The 17,002-nt window shown below is 35.9% G+C and overlaps 1 protein-coding gene across 1 annotated transcript in view; it reads left to right on the forward strand.

The window, feature by feature from the left end:
* The window catches only part of LOC145676060 (uncharacterized), a 1,660,834-nt gene that overhangs the window by 779,496 nt on the left and 864,336 nt on the right, over positions 1–17,002 (forward strand). Inside the window, exon 5 of the mRNA XM_081746923.1 lies at positions 9,091–9,201. Within this exon, the coding sequence (XP_081603049.1) occupies positions 9,091–9,201 (111 nt within the window). The remainder of the gene's footprint in view (positions 1–9,090; positions 9,202–17,002) is intronic.

Raw genomic sequence — 17,002 nt, forward strand, 5'->3', positions numbered from 1 at the left:
ACCAAAATGTAAAGTCATAAGTTAGAAATGAAGTTCGTTTTAGAGATTACCCCATCTACTGGAAATGCTAGAAATCAATTATTTCCGCGTTTTTAAACATAGATCCCTATGGAGCAAAATTTGTAACAGGTAGCAAGAAAATATTTCCTGCAATTGACTAAGCATCCTGAGAATATAACGTAACCAGTCACAAATTTCCAGAGTTCGTACATATATTCGCATATATTTTATATGCTACTCACATTAGCGATAACTTTAAGAAACATACACCAGTCTCAAATTCTCAGAACACTATATTTGATGATGATAATGTATTTTGCTTCACGATTCAAAATTATACGTGAAAACTATAATGATGACTCACAAAATTATATCTTATACACGTTTCCTTGACAACCTATTCTATCGCCATAGCAACGTGTACAAACAAAATATCTTGATCAATCTACAAATATTAGTTACATTATTTCTTTCTTTTCCTTCTTCTTTCATTTTGTGGCTAATGCTTGAGCATTGTTGTCCTGATCACTATATTAAATATATAACATACACCGTTATCGTTGTAAGAATACATTTAAGCTCCATTCAGACGCTGATCTAGAAGGTAAAATCTGGGGCGGCAGCTGCCAGTACCCAGACTATGATAGGTATATCATAAGTTTACTATAAACTTTGAAAAACCATATATAAATAGTGCCTTAAATTATTTTTGTTGCTGGAAAAACTGGAGGACCTAGGGCCCCGGGCTACATCCGCCACTGTCTCTATCCTTAACTTTCTACTAAAACAGGTAGAAAATTTGTAGAAAAGCGAGTGCAATTAACAGTTTTAATGTTGATCTACATCGAGGAAAAACGATACGAGAAGCTCCTTTTCATTTTCGAAATAGATTTAGCTTACTAACAAATAAGTACTATTTTCTATTTTAACCTTGTGTTCAAACCGAAAGTAGCAGAAATCAACTACTTCCAACTTTAATGTTGATTGCTATGGAGTAAAAACGGTACAACCTATCTCATATGTTCATACGTTTGTTTTCTGGAGTCGCTGCTGTGTGTTTATTAGTTGAAAGAGTTGTCGGGAAGTAAGGTAGGAGTGCTTTCCTGCTTTACTTTACAGGATGGGCAAAAGATTGAAAGTCAATACATAACCCGTTTGTCCATTTCTTGTCTTGTTGCATAATAATATTGTTAAAGTAATTGTTCTGATTCAAAGTAAAAAGTGGTATCGAAAAAAAAACACAAAGTAATGCGTTTCAATATTAGAAGAACCACAAATAAGACCGTAAATCTTTATAGAAAACAAAGAAAATACTGGACTCGTGTAGCATTTAATAAAATATTGGACACAGCTGCGTGTGTAGTAGACAAAAGTGTGAGAACTGCTATTAAATTGATATATTTTATTCAACTATACTGTTTAAAGTAACTGTAGACCACAGATATAAGGAAGGGGTTGGAGCGCCTAAGACTACCTCTTCTTACAAGTAAAGGTTCTCTCCCAAGAATCGGCGGATCCGGAAACCGCGAATATATTTAGATAGAGGAGGGCCACGAAGGAATACTGGTGAAGTATGCCGGACTGACAGCAAAGGATAAATCCATTATAGCCGCCCGAAGGTCATGACAATCCACTTTTGCAAACAATCTCTCATCCACTTCCCATGGGCAGATTGACTTAATGTTTTGCAGATTGATATATGTATGAACACTACACATCTATTGGTTTGAAATTTCGCGAACATTCACGTATTGAACCCAATATGGCCGATCAAAATGTCAATGTATCAACGACTCTTGTCTGGAAAACGAATTGTACTATGGAAGTACAGTATCACTAGACGTGCACGAAAAGCATTAAACGGTTCAAAATATCACCATCTGAAAGCCAATATGGCCGAACAAATTCCTGAACCAAACAGTTCGTACTACAAAAATGAAATTTGGTGTAAATGTGCATTATCACGAGCAAGTTATAAACACATGACAAAATATTCATAATGTCCCCACTTTATTGTCGCCAAATATGTATTGAAAATAAGAGAAAAACAATTTAAAACTACTGGTAGGTCAAATAATTTAGATTTAGGCAAAAATTAATTACGGATGTTCGTCTGTCTATTGTGCACTACGGAAGTATGAGGTATAAGGTTTACTTGCACCCAATCACCCATAAATCATGCATACATACAAAGATGTGATCGTAGCAACCCTCAAAGATAGGAAGAAAATGCATGGATACGGAAGAAGATTGCAGTGACCGATAGAATGGTAAAAAGAGAAGGATTGAAATTACAGTGAGCAGGACAGTTTGTAAGAAGAAATGATGACAGGTGGGCGAAAGCCATCCGTGACTGGATACGAATAGACAAAAAGCGGCTTAGAAGATATTCAAATACGAGGTCGCGCGACGAAATGAAGAGCACTGTGGAATAACGTGGAAACAGAATGCCAAAGTAGATAGTTGCTGAAAGGTGTTGGAGAGACCAGCATCCAGCAGCGAATCAACAACAGTTGATGACGAGGGTAAGATATATGTATAAAGAGAGACAAGGGGAGGAAAATAGATATCTAAATATTCGAAAAGTTGTAACCGAGATTAGTAAAAATTAGTATAAATGAACAGTATATGTTTGCGTGTAACACTTCAAACAGATAACACAGACTCTGGCAACATTTTTAACTTACTGGCATTTTACCTGCAAAATCTGTTATAGCGAATTGTAGGTGTTTTTCATGCCATACCACCTGAACTATTTACAGTGTATTTTCTATATTTTATATGCGTATTTCGCGGCTATATTGGATACACGATGTACAAATTGTGATCCATTTGTATTATTTTTCTCATCTACTAGTGGTAATGGACCTTTACACCAAATTTCGTTTTTGTAGTACGAGCTGTTTGGTTCAGGATTTTGTTCGGCCATATTGTTTTTCAGATGGTGATATTTTGAACTGCCATAGTACAATTCGTTTTCCAGACATCGTTGACACATTGACATTTTGATCGGCCATATTGGGTTCAATACGTCAACCTCCGCGAAATTTCAAACCAATAGATGTGTAGTGTTCATACATACATCAATCTGCAAAACATTAAATCAATCTGCTAATGGGAAGTGGATGAGAGATTGCTTGCAAAAGTCGATTGGCATGACCTTCGGGCGGCCATATTGGATTTGTCCGTTGCTGTCAGTCCGGTATATTTCACCAGTATTCCTTCGTGGCCCTCCTCTATCTAAATATATGCGCGGTTTCCGGATCCCCGATTCTTGGGAGAAAACCCTTACTTGTTATTATATTGATATCAAAAACTGATTCTGCTTATATGCAATATATTCTATTTATGATCCCGATAATACCACTTTTCTTATGATACTCAGAGCAAGTATTGTATAGTCACATTACAAACAAAATTTACTTCCCAGATGCTCCGGTTAACCCTACATAAGATTTTAACAAATTTGTTATATATTGATTTCCCTTATTTTAAAGGAAAGGGTTTTTTTTCTCGTCAGCATAAATATCAAAGTATAAACACTGTCTGTGGGTGCTAATAATAACAGCAAAAAAGAAATAGGTTACTCAAGTTTTTTTTTTTTAAATATTTATTGACCTGCATAGCTAAATTGTTAGCGTAGGTACTTAATACTGTATGGTCCCTGGTTCTTCTAATTGTATTATTAACATTTGTGCTGTTGACCCATCATCAAGTGGTAGCTTAGTGGTAGAGCGTCTAGTGCGTGGGGGTCTGATTTTATACCAGCTTGCCCCAAGTGGGGTTTGTGATGGTCAACCACTATTGCGTTGTTTTTCTCGTGTTCTTTCTTTTCCTACCACTTTCTTCATTCAGTATTTCGTTCATTATCATAATTTTCCTTAGCCTCCAAGACATAATTACGGGTCGTGAAACTAGAAGATTTCATTTAATTGTTTTTATCATAATGAGATGATTGAGGATCTACGTGAATTAAGAAGTATTGTACTTAGGTCCAAGTGCTGATGCACTGATCACACAGCACCACGTTAAGTGTGCTCAATGTGGCTAGCCATAGCTCTTCATGGATCGTAGCGGCTGTGAATTGAGTACTTGTTTCTATCTGTTATACCTTCAATATTTCAAATCCGTATGACTATAAGGAAAATTGGAAAGAATGAGAAATGTTTATTAGGTCTTTTCTGCAATTCGGTTCACCTCTGTTCTGCAATTGAAAAAGGAAAGTGCAAAATTATTATTATTATATTTATTTGGAATATAATATTCATTCTGTGAAACGATTATAACAGAGTTCTTGATATACCTCAGGAGGTCCGTGAAGGTAAGAAGAAACGTAACAAACGGAAGCGAAGGTAATAAACAGGTTGGGCTAGGTAGTAACATTTAAATCACTTTCTGTGATGTCCCCCCGAAATTTTACATGCCAGAAACGAATAAATACCCAGAAATATATTTATTAAGAAATTATGGAACAGCAGATCACAGGTGAAGGAAAACATTCTCATATGGAAAAACAACATTTTTATAATACCCCATCAAAGACAAATTCTTAAGTTCTACATTTCGGAAATATACGTTTAACGAGTTTCGTAATTCACGGAAAATTAGTCCTTCAGTGCGTTTAGCAAATATTTATTATGCATATTCAAAATTAAACACGTTAAACATACCTGTTCCTTTCTCATAATTAATCCTTGTTTTAAATAGCATTATTGATTTTTCCCCGAAAATTTGGGAAGTTCTAACCTCAACTTTAATGGTAGTAACTCAGGGAACAGACGTCTGTACAAGAATGAACGTAATTTCGCATACGAACTAAGAAGATAACGATCTATCCTCATTCCAAGGATGACCAAGATCAGTTGAGCTATATAGACAACGTATTGTTCTTGATACTTATTTTTGAGGAAAGAAATTTGAAATGAACGAGGAAACGTAATTTTGGTGACGTAGAAAATTATAACCGATATCTAGAGAATCGTTCCTCAAGTTCTAATTTTACTCTTATAAAAATGTAGAACTTAGATGCTTTTGTATGTTTTAAACACTTTAAGTAATCTGATGACCTTATCTTACACGCAAAAAAAAGAAAGGTTACTAGTAAACAAGAAAAAGGTTGACAGTAACCAAGTTAGTTTGTCAATATATAGACAACAGAGTCGTGTGTCCCAGCAGCCAAGCCAAAAAGGTTAACGAGAGAAGGTGATCGTAACCTTGCGTTACAGGTTAACATTGCTAGGTTACAATGTAATAACTCACAGGGGTACGCTAACCGATCACGTAGTTACCACTATCAATCATAGCCTGTAACCGGTAACCTTGTTAGTATGTTGGAATAACCGACTGCTCGGTTAACGAAACAGGGTGCGACAGCTTTCTAACCGTGTATTTTGATTAGTATAACTTATTTAATAAATAACAGTAACAGATATTCATTCAGCCAGGAGCACATCAAAAAATACAATACTAAAATAGATAATTACTACCTAAATTTATTTTCATTGCTAGTATGTACTTCTTTTTTTGTTGTTGTTGTTGTGATCCCGTTTAAAGGGTAACGCCCTACCCTTATAAGCCACCAATATCACAAGTATTTAACAACTAACAGTGAGAATTTGTTTGGGTGATACTCTTCCCTATAAGCAAAGACGTAAAAGGATTTTGGTATTTGTACCGTAAAGCAACGTAAAACGCATTATGTTTCCTGAACACATTACAAAATTATTGTTACGAGTGTGTGAATTATTTGACGACAATTACATAACTAGTAGTGCTACTATCTAGTGTGGATATTTGTACTAGAAACATGTCACAACATTTTATTCATTTAAATCTCAGAATATGCATAAACCTCCGTAAATAAACTTTCCTTCACATTTCTCTATTAATTTATGTAGAATCCATATTTTAATAACTGTTTTCCTATTCCTTCGGATGTATTCATAATTCTTAAAACTTTTCGTTCTTAAAATTGCAAATGGCCACCTTGCTGTTTGTACTTCTAGTAATGCAGTGTTACCAGTAAACAAGTTTCGGAGGGTTAAATTTACCTTGTGTGAAAATCGGTTGATAACAACACAGTGTTTTAAATTAAATTAACCTTCTTGAATTAGTTACATCCTTCTAACCTATTTTATAGGTTAATAGCAACCAAACACTGGATTGTTTCTACACATTTTCTAGTAACCTTTCTTGATTGATTACCGGCGACCTCGTAAAATTAACCTTTTTGTCTCAGAAGGGTTGTTACAAATTATTAACTGGCTCTAGCAGCTAAATTGTCCATTAACCCCCACTAGGTTACCACTTATTTTTCTCAGTGTATGTACTGATTTTTGATATCTAATCTAATATAAAGAAAATAAAGAGTATGTTTGTCTGTGTGTCTGTCTCTCTTTGTGCAGTCTGATTATCATACGAGTGGACCGAGAATTACCAAATTTGGGTCATGGGTACCTTGGTCCAGACCGCAGACCAAGACGAAGCGTTTTTCCAAATTTCGAACCTGCGGAGTCTCAGGGGGACGTTTACCGGGACATGTAAAAGTAGTAGAAAATGACCGATATTAGTGTCGAATTCATAGTTTTCGCGGTCGCTGAGATCAATGGTGACACTTCCATTTACAATGACTTTCAAATTCAGCTGCAGGCCAAGTTCCCCTGCGGGGAGAGGTTACCGAAACGTAAAAATAATCCAAAAGGACCTATATTTGTGTCAAATCCATAGGTTTCTCGGTCGCTGAGATGAATGGTTACACTCCCACAGGCGTCGACTTCCAAATACAGCCCCCATGCGAAGAATGTGTATTTCAGCTAGTAATGAAAATATAACAAGAGTTTTTTTTTTTTTGAGTTGAAATGTCTTAAACATAACTCCAATTCTCTCACAGTTTCAGTATTGGAAGAAAACATTGCATTCCTAGCAAGCAAACAAAAATAATATAAACAACTTTCTATTTGTAAATACAAAAAAGTAGTTTGCTATTATTATTATGTGGTGCTTTATACGAACTGCATGGCAGGTCTTTAATCTATGTCATGCATGTCAAAATCGCGGCCCGTGGACCAGATGTGCCCCTTGACTCATTTTTCTGTGACCCTCAGTTCATGATATATTTCGCTGTTTGAACAACCTTTATCACTTACGAAAAGGATCTAGTCCTCAACGAGATCCAGATTAACTGACATTCATATTCTAACCTCTGTTCTGAAGGTCGTTAGTGCGAGCAACATGTCTTCCTCTAGACAACCAAAAGCTGGTTGCAAGGATAAGATGTCAGGTGTCCTAAAAGAAACAGTAGATATCCATCTACTACCCGAATTTCCTTATGGTCTGTGTATTTCTTAAAAACTACAATATTGGATAAAATTTTATATGTTTACTCACTTTTTAAATACGTCGTTAAGTATGAGTATTTTGGCGGGGATAGAAGACACACTATCGTAAAACAGATCTAATTTGTAATTTCTAAAAGGAAAACAAAATAAATAAGAAAGAGTACAAAGGAAATAATCAAGAAACGCGATTATTCTAAATTTAATTTTCCATTGCATAGAAACGTTTACTTTTCGTGTCTCATGCAATTAGCTTTCAATCGTTCAACATTAGCCGGAAGCAAACATGCAGATAGAGCAGAAAATAGAAAAAAAAAACATACAATGAAACTGCAGACATAAGATGGAAACACACTGAAGAGAACGTTCTCATCACAAGCAATTGATTTGCTGAGGTAGGGACGCCAGATCCTTCGAACAACGCCGAGCGAAGTTACAAATAGAAGCAAGAACTTGTAACACTAAGCTTTTTACCTCGATATTTCAACCGCGCGACTTCTCTGTGTGCGAGATACTCCGATTTGTCTTAGTTTGTTATTGAAGCATATACGAATCTGAAGAAGAAAATACCCAAAATGAGAAAAGGACTGTCATAGACTTTTAGGGTATTTCAGATCCTTAGGAAACACCCTCGTGGTCATCCCAAAATAGGGAAAATCACCGAAAACTTCGCCCATACAGAAAAGAAGGAAGAGATGGTTGCCTAGCAGTCTACGATGCTGGAGTTTAGATTCCTAATTGGTCGCCGCCCAGAGCTAATCTCCAAGCAATTTAGATGCTTAATGAACTAAAAACCTTCCCACCTCATTTTTCGGACTAAGACAAGTGTCACTGAATAACCTTCAAGAACCGTGTATTAGTGATGTGTTAGTGTGAGTGTTAATACAGACTACAACAAACTGGAATGGATGGAACTAAATCCGTAAGTAGTACTCATTTATTGGCAAATCCGAGTCAGTTGCAGTTTCTATACATATACTCTCCGTTCTGCTCTCATATCTGAATGTTTCCTTTTAGGCTGTGTTGTTTCCAATCCAACACTAACCCAAAATTTTATCGGGAATTAAATTTCAAATTAGATTCGTTTTCAGAAACAAAGGCACTCGCATTAAAGCCTCACACATTGCCTTAGCTGTGAATGAATGTTTCCTTTCTACTCGCACATTTCCTCCTCGAAAACTATGTACCTTTCATTCACCCAAAATGCTCTCCCTAATAATATAAAAATGAAGATACGTTCTAGGTTGCAGGTACGGAAACCTCACCTAGACAAGAACGTTCAATGTGCGCTGTGCCCTGAGACCAGGTAAGACTCAGGAGCATATGCACACAACGCTATTGTATAGTAGATGCATTCATAACATTTCCTATCGGTGAGTTATCAGTTCTTTACACTGACAACAGTTTAAGGAAAAGCTGTAAAGAACAGCTAATTTTAAATTTATTGGGTGATAACTATCAAAAAGAAACAGACCAATTAAAATCGAGGGGAGGGGGTTGTACAGTGAGGGTAGAATTTCAAGAAACTCATTGAATAGGACGATAGTCCTTTGAAAAAGGAAAGTGCAAATGTTTTGGGCGAGACTGTTATATATTGATGATTATTTGCTACGCTTGATACTGAGCTTGACCTGCCTCATCTATATGTTTGCAATAATTTATTATTATTTGTTATTATTAAATCTATAATAACATGTATGTATCTACATGTTACTTCATAGAATATATTTCAGTCACTCTTTTTTCTATTTTTCAGAGAGTACAGATGCCATTGTTTCGAAGGATTTCATGGCAAATTCTGTAGTTATGGTCCGCTATGTGATCCACAGAAAAACATTACTTATTGTAAAAACAATGGAGTATGTAGGTAAGTAAATACTATTTTCAATTTTAATAGCATATCTAGTATTTACATTTAGTTCTCTGATTATTTTACTCCGATCAAGATAAGTACGCAGCGACGCAAACACGTTAGTAGTCGCCCGGGGTAAGAAGTCGCCTTAGCGTCCCCCTGAGAAACCAAACCATAACGCTTCCCCAAAGAGTTGCCCAATTTTGCGTCGTCCCAATCCGGCGCCTCGGGCACAAGCCCCGTTTGCCCCCCTAGCTACGTCACTGTAAGAATGCTTTTGTACTATTGAAAAGAATAGTATCTGATGAAGGTAAGAATTGGGCACCGAACAGCTTTTGTTTGCGATGCTGTTGTTTGAGAGAATTGTTACATAAGGACACATTCGCCTATGCTGTTTGCCATACCACGTTATAGAGGGAACCAAAAGATCACCTTATGAATTGTTACTTTTGTCTAACGAAAGTATCAGTCATGTCGACTAAGTCTAATCACATTATTTCCTACCCAAATTTGCAATCTACCATAAGACTCGGTCGATCATTCTGATTCTTTTCCAGTTCTCAAGCTACCAGTATAGTGGATGTTGGAAAATAATCCAGAAGATGTACCACACGATTCTGATTACGAAGATCCTGAGTATACATATTCATGATGACACATGAAACCAAAACTTCTCTCGTAGGAAGAGCTGGATGACCTAATACGAGATCTTAATCTTTCAACGAGATAGCCAGAATTATTTGGTTCTCGGCTCCAGCAAAAATAGTCTCACAGCCCCACACACATATTTCATACTGGAAACGTCAGTTTAGATTTGCTGTTACTTTTCAATGGATAATAGTAATCTGGTGTACTCCAATGTCTGACGGACTGTTCAATGCATTTAGAAAGAATCAGAAACCTGTGGAATTTCACCTTCTAGTTTGCTCATCGGAAACGAATCTTAAAGTAACTCTCCGTAATGGAAACGAAAAATCATTCATTCTAGTTGATTATTCTGAAAATTAAATGAATCTTACGAAGACATGCATAAGCTATTCAAAACTGTTGGATATGGGAATCACAATTAGAAAATTTGTTTAGGTCTAAATGTTGTGGGGCTTTTCTTGGACATGCGAGCTAAGATTACGAAGTTCTGTTGTTTGTTATACATCTGAGATAAAAGTGCTAGGAATCTACACTATGCTATATGAAAGGGACCTGTCCGAAAATATGTTATACCTGGTGAATAAAATGTGTCGTGTCTTTGGTTCGATCCCAGCTCGCGCCAAGTGAGCGTTGTGGTGGATTTTCTCGGGGTTCTCGTTTGCATTCTTCATTCCACCATTTCATTCATTTCTCATCATTACCGCCTCTTTAGCCTAGCCGGCATAACCTTGGGACGTAAGACTTAAACATTTCATTTTTCATTAGAATGTGTCGTATGTACTCCTTGTTGGCAAAGACAGTGTTCTTTTATTAGCGCTTCATCTAAAGTTGGATGAAAAACATTGTAAAAATAATGACTAAATCTGGCAACGGCTTCTAGTACCTACTTTCAAAAGGTGAATGGCAAGAAAATTAAAGAAAGAATTTTCATTGGTCCTCAAATTCGTGACATAATGAAGGACAGTACTGTCGAGATAGTGCTCACAGACACCATTTCTTGACTTGCATTCAGGGATATTTGGAGCTTTTTTTCCTGGGGAATGTGAGGGGGTCCGAATTACAAAGAACTTATTGACAGAATGCTTATGGACTTATCATGCAATGGGGTGGAACATGTTGCTCAAGATTTATTCTCTGCAATCAAATTTGGACTTCTTTTTCACCAAATCTCGGCGATGTCAACGATGAACAACTTGAGTGGTTTCATCAAGACATGGCAGCAATCGAAAGAAGATATAGTGGTGGGTAGTCACCAAATCTTCTAGCAGATTACTGTTGTACCTTACTGCAAGAATACTATCATCCAGTCATAAATGGAAGATTTGGAGGATAAACTTCTGAGTAAGTACAATGGGTTCTTTTTTATGTTTATTTTCTTTGCTTCCGAAAGTTATTTATTTCCTACTTCAGCTCTTGGTTTCTATTTTCTGTCCTAACACATTTAATGACCTTCTTATTGGTTCATATAGTTAAAAATTATAAATAATAAATGTCAAGAAACATGTTGTTTATCGTTTGTTTGAGTGTACATTGGTGTAATGCCATCATTTCCACAAGAACTGGTACGTGATACAGCAATTGTGAGTACTTAATCGAATTTTGCTAATTAAAGTTATAACATATAGTATTCACACATCATTTTTCTTACGAGTTACTTTGTACGTTTCATATAACACATATACGAGCGTACATACTTTATTTTTAATAATATTTTATAAGACCCATAGGAGCTAATTCAAACGTTTTCCAAGAAAATCATTCCATTAAATAAACTAACACTTCTGGAAGCCAACAAGTTATAAGTTTTCACTTGTAGATGCCACATAAAGAATTTACATTAGCACCGAACCTCTCTGTCATCTATTGAAAATAATGCTCAATTAACTGACTTGCTTAACGCATATACGTAACACCGGTGTATTATTATTTTAACACTGGTGATTTTGTTTATGATTATTTTTGATGAATATTTACATATTTAAACCGCTGCATATGAATCCTGCATCGATTTTCTCCTAATGTCTAGATTTTCAGTGATAGCACGTTTTATTTTCCTTGTACAGTCAGAAACAATATTAAGTAGCTATAGGTTAGAGCTATCATTTCTTATACCTCCATCCTATAGACACTTAATATTGTTTCTGATAGTACTACAAGATTTCCCGAGGAATTTTAATATACTTATTTTGGATCAAAAGATCCAATACATTTAAGGCAAAACTTTTCTTCTAGGCCTTATATCTCGCGAACTACATATAGTGTAACCAAACTAAAACTAACAATTTACTCAGAATTATATGCTTATTCTGTAATAAAAAATACGAAAGCTCGATTTAGGTGCGTTCAAAAATTTTGTGGCCAATCATCCAAAAAATTCAATATATTTCATTCAAACATTTTGTTGTGCGACCCATATTTCGAAAACTATATACAGTGTAGTCAAACCAAAACTATCAATTTAATCAGTATGATGTGCTTATTCCACAAAAATACGAAAACTTGATTTAGGAGCCGTTCCAAAGTTTTGTGGCCCCTGATCCTAAAACTAATTATTTTCCAAGATCGCAGTCTTTTGATACAATTTTTTATCATTCCTAAAATTCTTGGCCAAGATCGCAAGCTTTTAATCCATTTTTGGATCATTTCTATAATTATTGTTTTATACCTTTTTTTTAGAAGAACACTTTTCATCGACTAAAATTAGGGTAATTCCTCAAGTAGGAAAAACACCTTCTGAAAATTTACATTAAATGTGTAAATACCTTAAACGTAGCCTGAGCAATAATCAAATTGCAGGAGATTCAGTCACCAGAATTAAGGTACACTTACGCCGCCAAGTACCACATGTGACTTTTGGTAGCTGCCGGTCAACGCTGCAACATTAGTTGCGTGGAAGTAGAAGAAAGCATGACGTTTGCCATTCTTCGAGTTGGTAGAGATTGTCCCAACCACCACGATACTTGTTGCTTTTGCATGATCGACTTGTCATACTTCAAGAAGAGTAAGAATGAATAACTTCAATACCCTGACAGATTGTTCTCCTGAGTACCTTTTCCGCACAGCAAGGATCTCCCTATTCCATCAATTCCAATTGAAACGGAATTCGATAAATAGATTACTAATTACGTCAGTTCCGTCAAATCTTTGTTTGAGGAAAATAGTAAAAAAAAAAACTCATTTACTGAATCAAAAAGAACTAGATGATCTTATTAGAGATCTACAATTACGGAAAAATAGGTCGGAACTTTTACCATTGCGACTAAAGAAGTGGAGCTTGCTACAAACAAACAGGTAAAATATCTAACTACAGAAGCAGACGCCAACAATTTTCAGGTTATTTTACTCTGGAAGATTCACTCTGCTAGTATTTTGATATAAGTGGTCCTTTTTTTTTAATGTAATCGGGTTCAAATATGAACCTGAAGAATGACAGTTCGGAAAGTAGGCTGCACGCAGTTCTTTTCATAATGGTAACCAATATTCTTCAATACCACTCGCATATCCGATCCACCTGAAAGAATGTTATTCAAGTGTAAAGCTCATGCTGGAGAAAATTCAATATGAAAAACATCAATGGGATGTATGTAATGATGTCAAAATAATTGTTTTCTTCTTGAATTACAGAGTGAATATACAAAATACTCCTGCTTTCTATGTATTTGGGACAGTAGGGCAACTAGCCACCATTAGACCTATAAGAAAACCGTATGGGCTAAAAGAAAGGAGCTATTTCCTGGAATACATAGTGTGATAAATGCAGCTTTACTGCCCAGAGAGCAGGGCCGGATTTACGGGGGTGCACCCATGCACGTGCACCCCCTTCATTGTAAATATACGCTATCTAAAATGAGAAGCTAGCACTGAAAATAACAACATTTTCCGAAACTTTCTGCCATCATGTTTCTGTTTGGGGCTTAAAAGAAGGAGGGGGAGGGGATGCAAAAGCAATAGTTTAAGTCGACTTTCTGAAGGTTGAAGGAAAAGGATTCACCGAGTAAAGCGATATAAAATTTGTCAAATAAGGAAGAGAGGAACAGAAGCCAGCAAGAGAGGTCAATTTTTCCTGCATATCACATACGGCCCGCTTTAAAATACCTTCCCCCGTTCTATGTATCAGGTGTAAAGAATATTGTCACATGTCACTTTGAAGAGTTTCAATAAGACTGGCTATTTTGGTAGTTATGGTCTACCCCTCTCAGAAACTCCTGGATCCGACCCTGCCAGAGAGAATTTCGATTTTAAATTTAACGTTCCTTTCAGCAACGAGGCTATATGATACGGGGCCCACTGATTAACGTGGAATCCAAAACACATGAGCTCCCGCTAGTAATCGAACCCGTATTTCCCACGCCAAAGACGCGTGTGTTAACTGCTTAGCCACGAGGGTGCTCTCCAGAGGGAAGATTCTCTAACATTACCTATGAAGTTGGGATTAGCAAAACAATTTATAAAATCTTTGGATCGTGAATCAGCTGCTGTTCAGTATATAAAACAAATATTTCATACTTTGTCAGACACAAAAATCTGTGTAGTATTTTCACAATGACACAAATTCGTTTGATGCTAAAGAGTGGTGAGCTAGAAACAAATAATGACTGAGTTGGAAAGAAATGCTTGGGACACAATTTAGTGACTGGTTTTCTTGTGCACAACCGAAGTGAGGCATTTGATCAATAAATTAAAACATTTATTGATCGATATAGAGCATTAGGCTGTAGAATGTCTCTAAAATTACACATGCTTTATTTACACCTGGATTTTTTTAGGCAGAACTTACGACATATTAGTATAGACCACGGCGAACGTTTTCATAAAGGCATTCAAGTAACGAAAAGGAGATATAAGGGAAGGTGGGCCTGGGCAATGATGGGAGATTAGATTTGGGGTTAGTCCTCGACGAAATGAATGTTTCTTACAAAAGAAGAACAGCCACTAGCTTCCATTTTTGTTTACGAAATTCGTGCACTACAGAAACACTGCATTCAATCTTGTTGCATATCTATTCTAGCAGAGGTAAAAGTGCGGGGGAACGCGCGGGAGGGCCTCACCCCACCTTCAAAAATATGTACGGCATCCCCCAGTTCCTAAAAAATTACAATGGGCAAAGATATGCAGGGGACGGCGTGACGTCATGCCACTACCTACCTTCCCCCCACCTTTCAAATCCACTTTTACCTCTGTATTCTAGCATTAGATATTAAACAAATGAAAGTGAAATATTGGTGTATTCAGTACAGTGCCGTTCCGTGGAAAATCAGTGGACGGGGCGAGGGTATACGACGGCGCCCCCATACATATATTCCAAGTAATTTTCCCATCTTTTCCCTTTTTCTCCCGAATTTTGCGCCCCCTTACGCAATTTTGCCCTCGACGCCTGGGACCATCGCCCTTTCCTAGGCACGGCGCTGATTAAGTACGATATTTAAATCGTATTCATGTATTGTTTTATGTATGAATTATTTGATGAACGAACCGTTTGTGCTTCATAGTTAAATATTCCTATATGATACACTTATAAATATGATATGATACTCTTTGATATGATACACTTATAAATATATATATGATACTCTTTCAATATAACATAAATTGCTTCTAATCATATGAATTGTTGACACTATGTCAAAACCAACGTGAAATTCGTGATCAACGGAGGCAAATCATTGAAAAAACAGTGAAAACACAACATAAGTAGAATCCTCCAAAGAATTACAGACCTGCCGAATCTAATTACATACATTTATGAAAATCTTAATTAGTTTTGCAGTTAAACAATAAGTTAGAGTCCAAATTACATGAAAATCTTATATTGTAATCAGATTTACGTATCTGTATAAAATGTCAGAGTTCTAATTATCATTGAAATGCATAAAAAAATTGAGTTGAAAGATATATCTTTAACGAACAGAATGCCAACCTAATAAAACCATTATAAGAAAACAATTGAATACACTTGAGACGAATTATGGGACATTTAGTTTCCTCCAAACAGTATCAAAACTACATACTAACATCAACGTTATTATCAAGTTTAATATTCATGTAATAGATGAATCAGGGTTTCACTTTCGACGTTGAAGATGTGAACCCACGTGTGTCAATTTTCGCGATTTTGAGTTTTTGGCATGAACCTGATGAGAAAACAATAACCCATGTTCTAGCAAATCCTCGTGCGTCACAAGACATCAATTGTTCAGAAACAATCGATTACAGCATTTGCTTCCATACCTATTGTTGGCATCTTCAGGTGAAACCTAGTATGTCAATGACTTCAATGCATTATAGCCATATGCGCTGTAGCAGCATGTTTTTAAAGGACAAAACATCTTTTAGAAAGTCTGAAATGTTAATATTGTGAATATATATATTGACATTTTTTTGTCTCCTGAAAAACTAACAAATTGGACATACGAGGTATTACATCTTCAACGACGTTATATACCTTACGTGGGTTACACCTAGAAGAAGAATAATTGAGATACAACTGTTTTATAATATTGTCTAGCAAAGAGGGGTCCGGCAATTTTTTAAAATTTCGGTAATTTCTCTTCACATTAGATTAGATTAGTTTAGTTTAGGTTAGGTTAATTTACGTTAGATTATGTTAGTGTAGGGCTCCAGCATAATTTTTCAAAAAATGATAAAATTTCGCTTATTTCTATTAATATTAGGTAAGTTTAGATTAGTTCAGGTTAGCTTAGGTTAGGATATGCTAGGTTAGGTTAGATTAGATTAGATTTGGCTACGTTATATTAGGTCTAAGTACTTACATCATCCATTTCTCCTGTAAATTTTGTATTCTTTTACGTGCTTCTGCACCCCTTCTGCTAAACATACAACCTTTGTCTTGTTTCTGACAAGTAGGTTTTCATCTTATTTGAAGGATATCGTCGAAAAAATTGATACCCCACAGAACCAACATTTCTGGATAGACACAACAGATAGAATCGCACATTTCAACCACCTGCTCGAATTTCCCTTGTTAATTGATCATTTAATAACTATTAATATTAAAATGGACTGTTTAGAATGGAAAGAATGGAAATAAATAATTGTGGACTTTCTATGCTTAAATTGGTAATAATGATCACGATGAACAAATTACTCTTAGAATACTGCATCAGATGTATAGGGAAATGAAATAAGAGTTACCAAGTTTTCGACCACA

Source organism: Thermobia domestica, chromosome 18 (assembly GCF_964235325.1).
Source record: "Thermobia domestica chromosome 18, izTheDome1.hap1.1, whole genome shotgun sequence".
In the NCBI taxonomy this organism is placed as follows: domain Eukaryota; kingdom Metazoa; phylum Arthropoda; class Insecta; order Zygentoma; family Lepismatidae; genus Thermobia; species Thermobia domestica.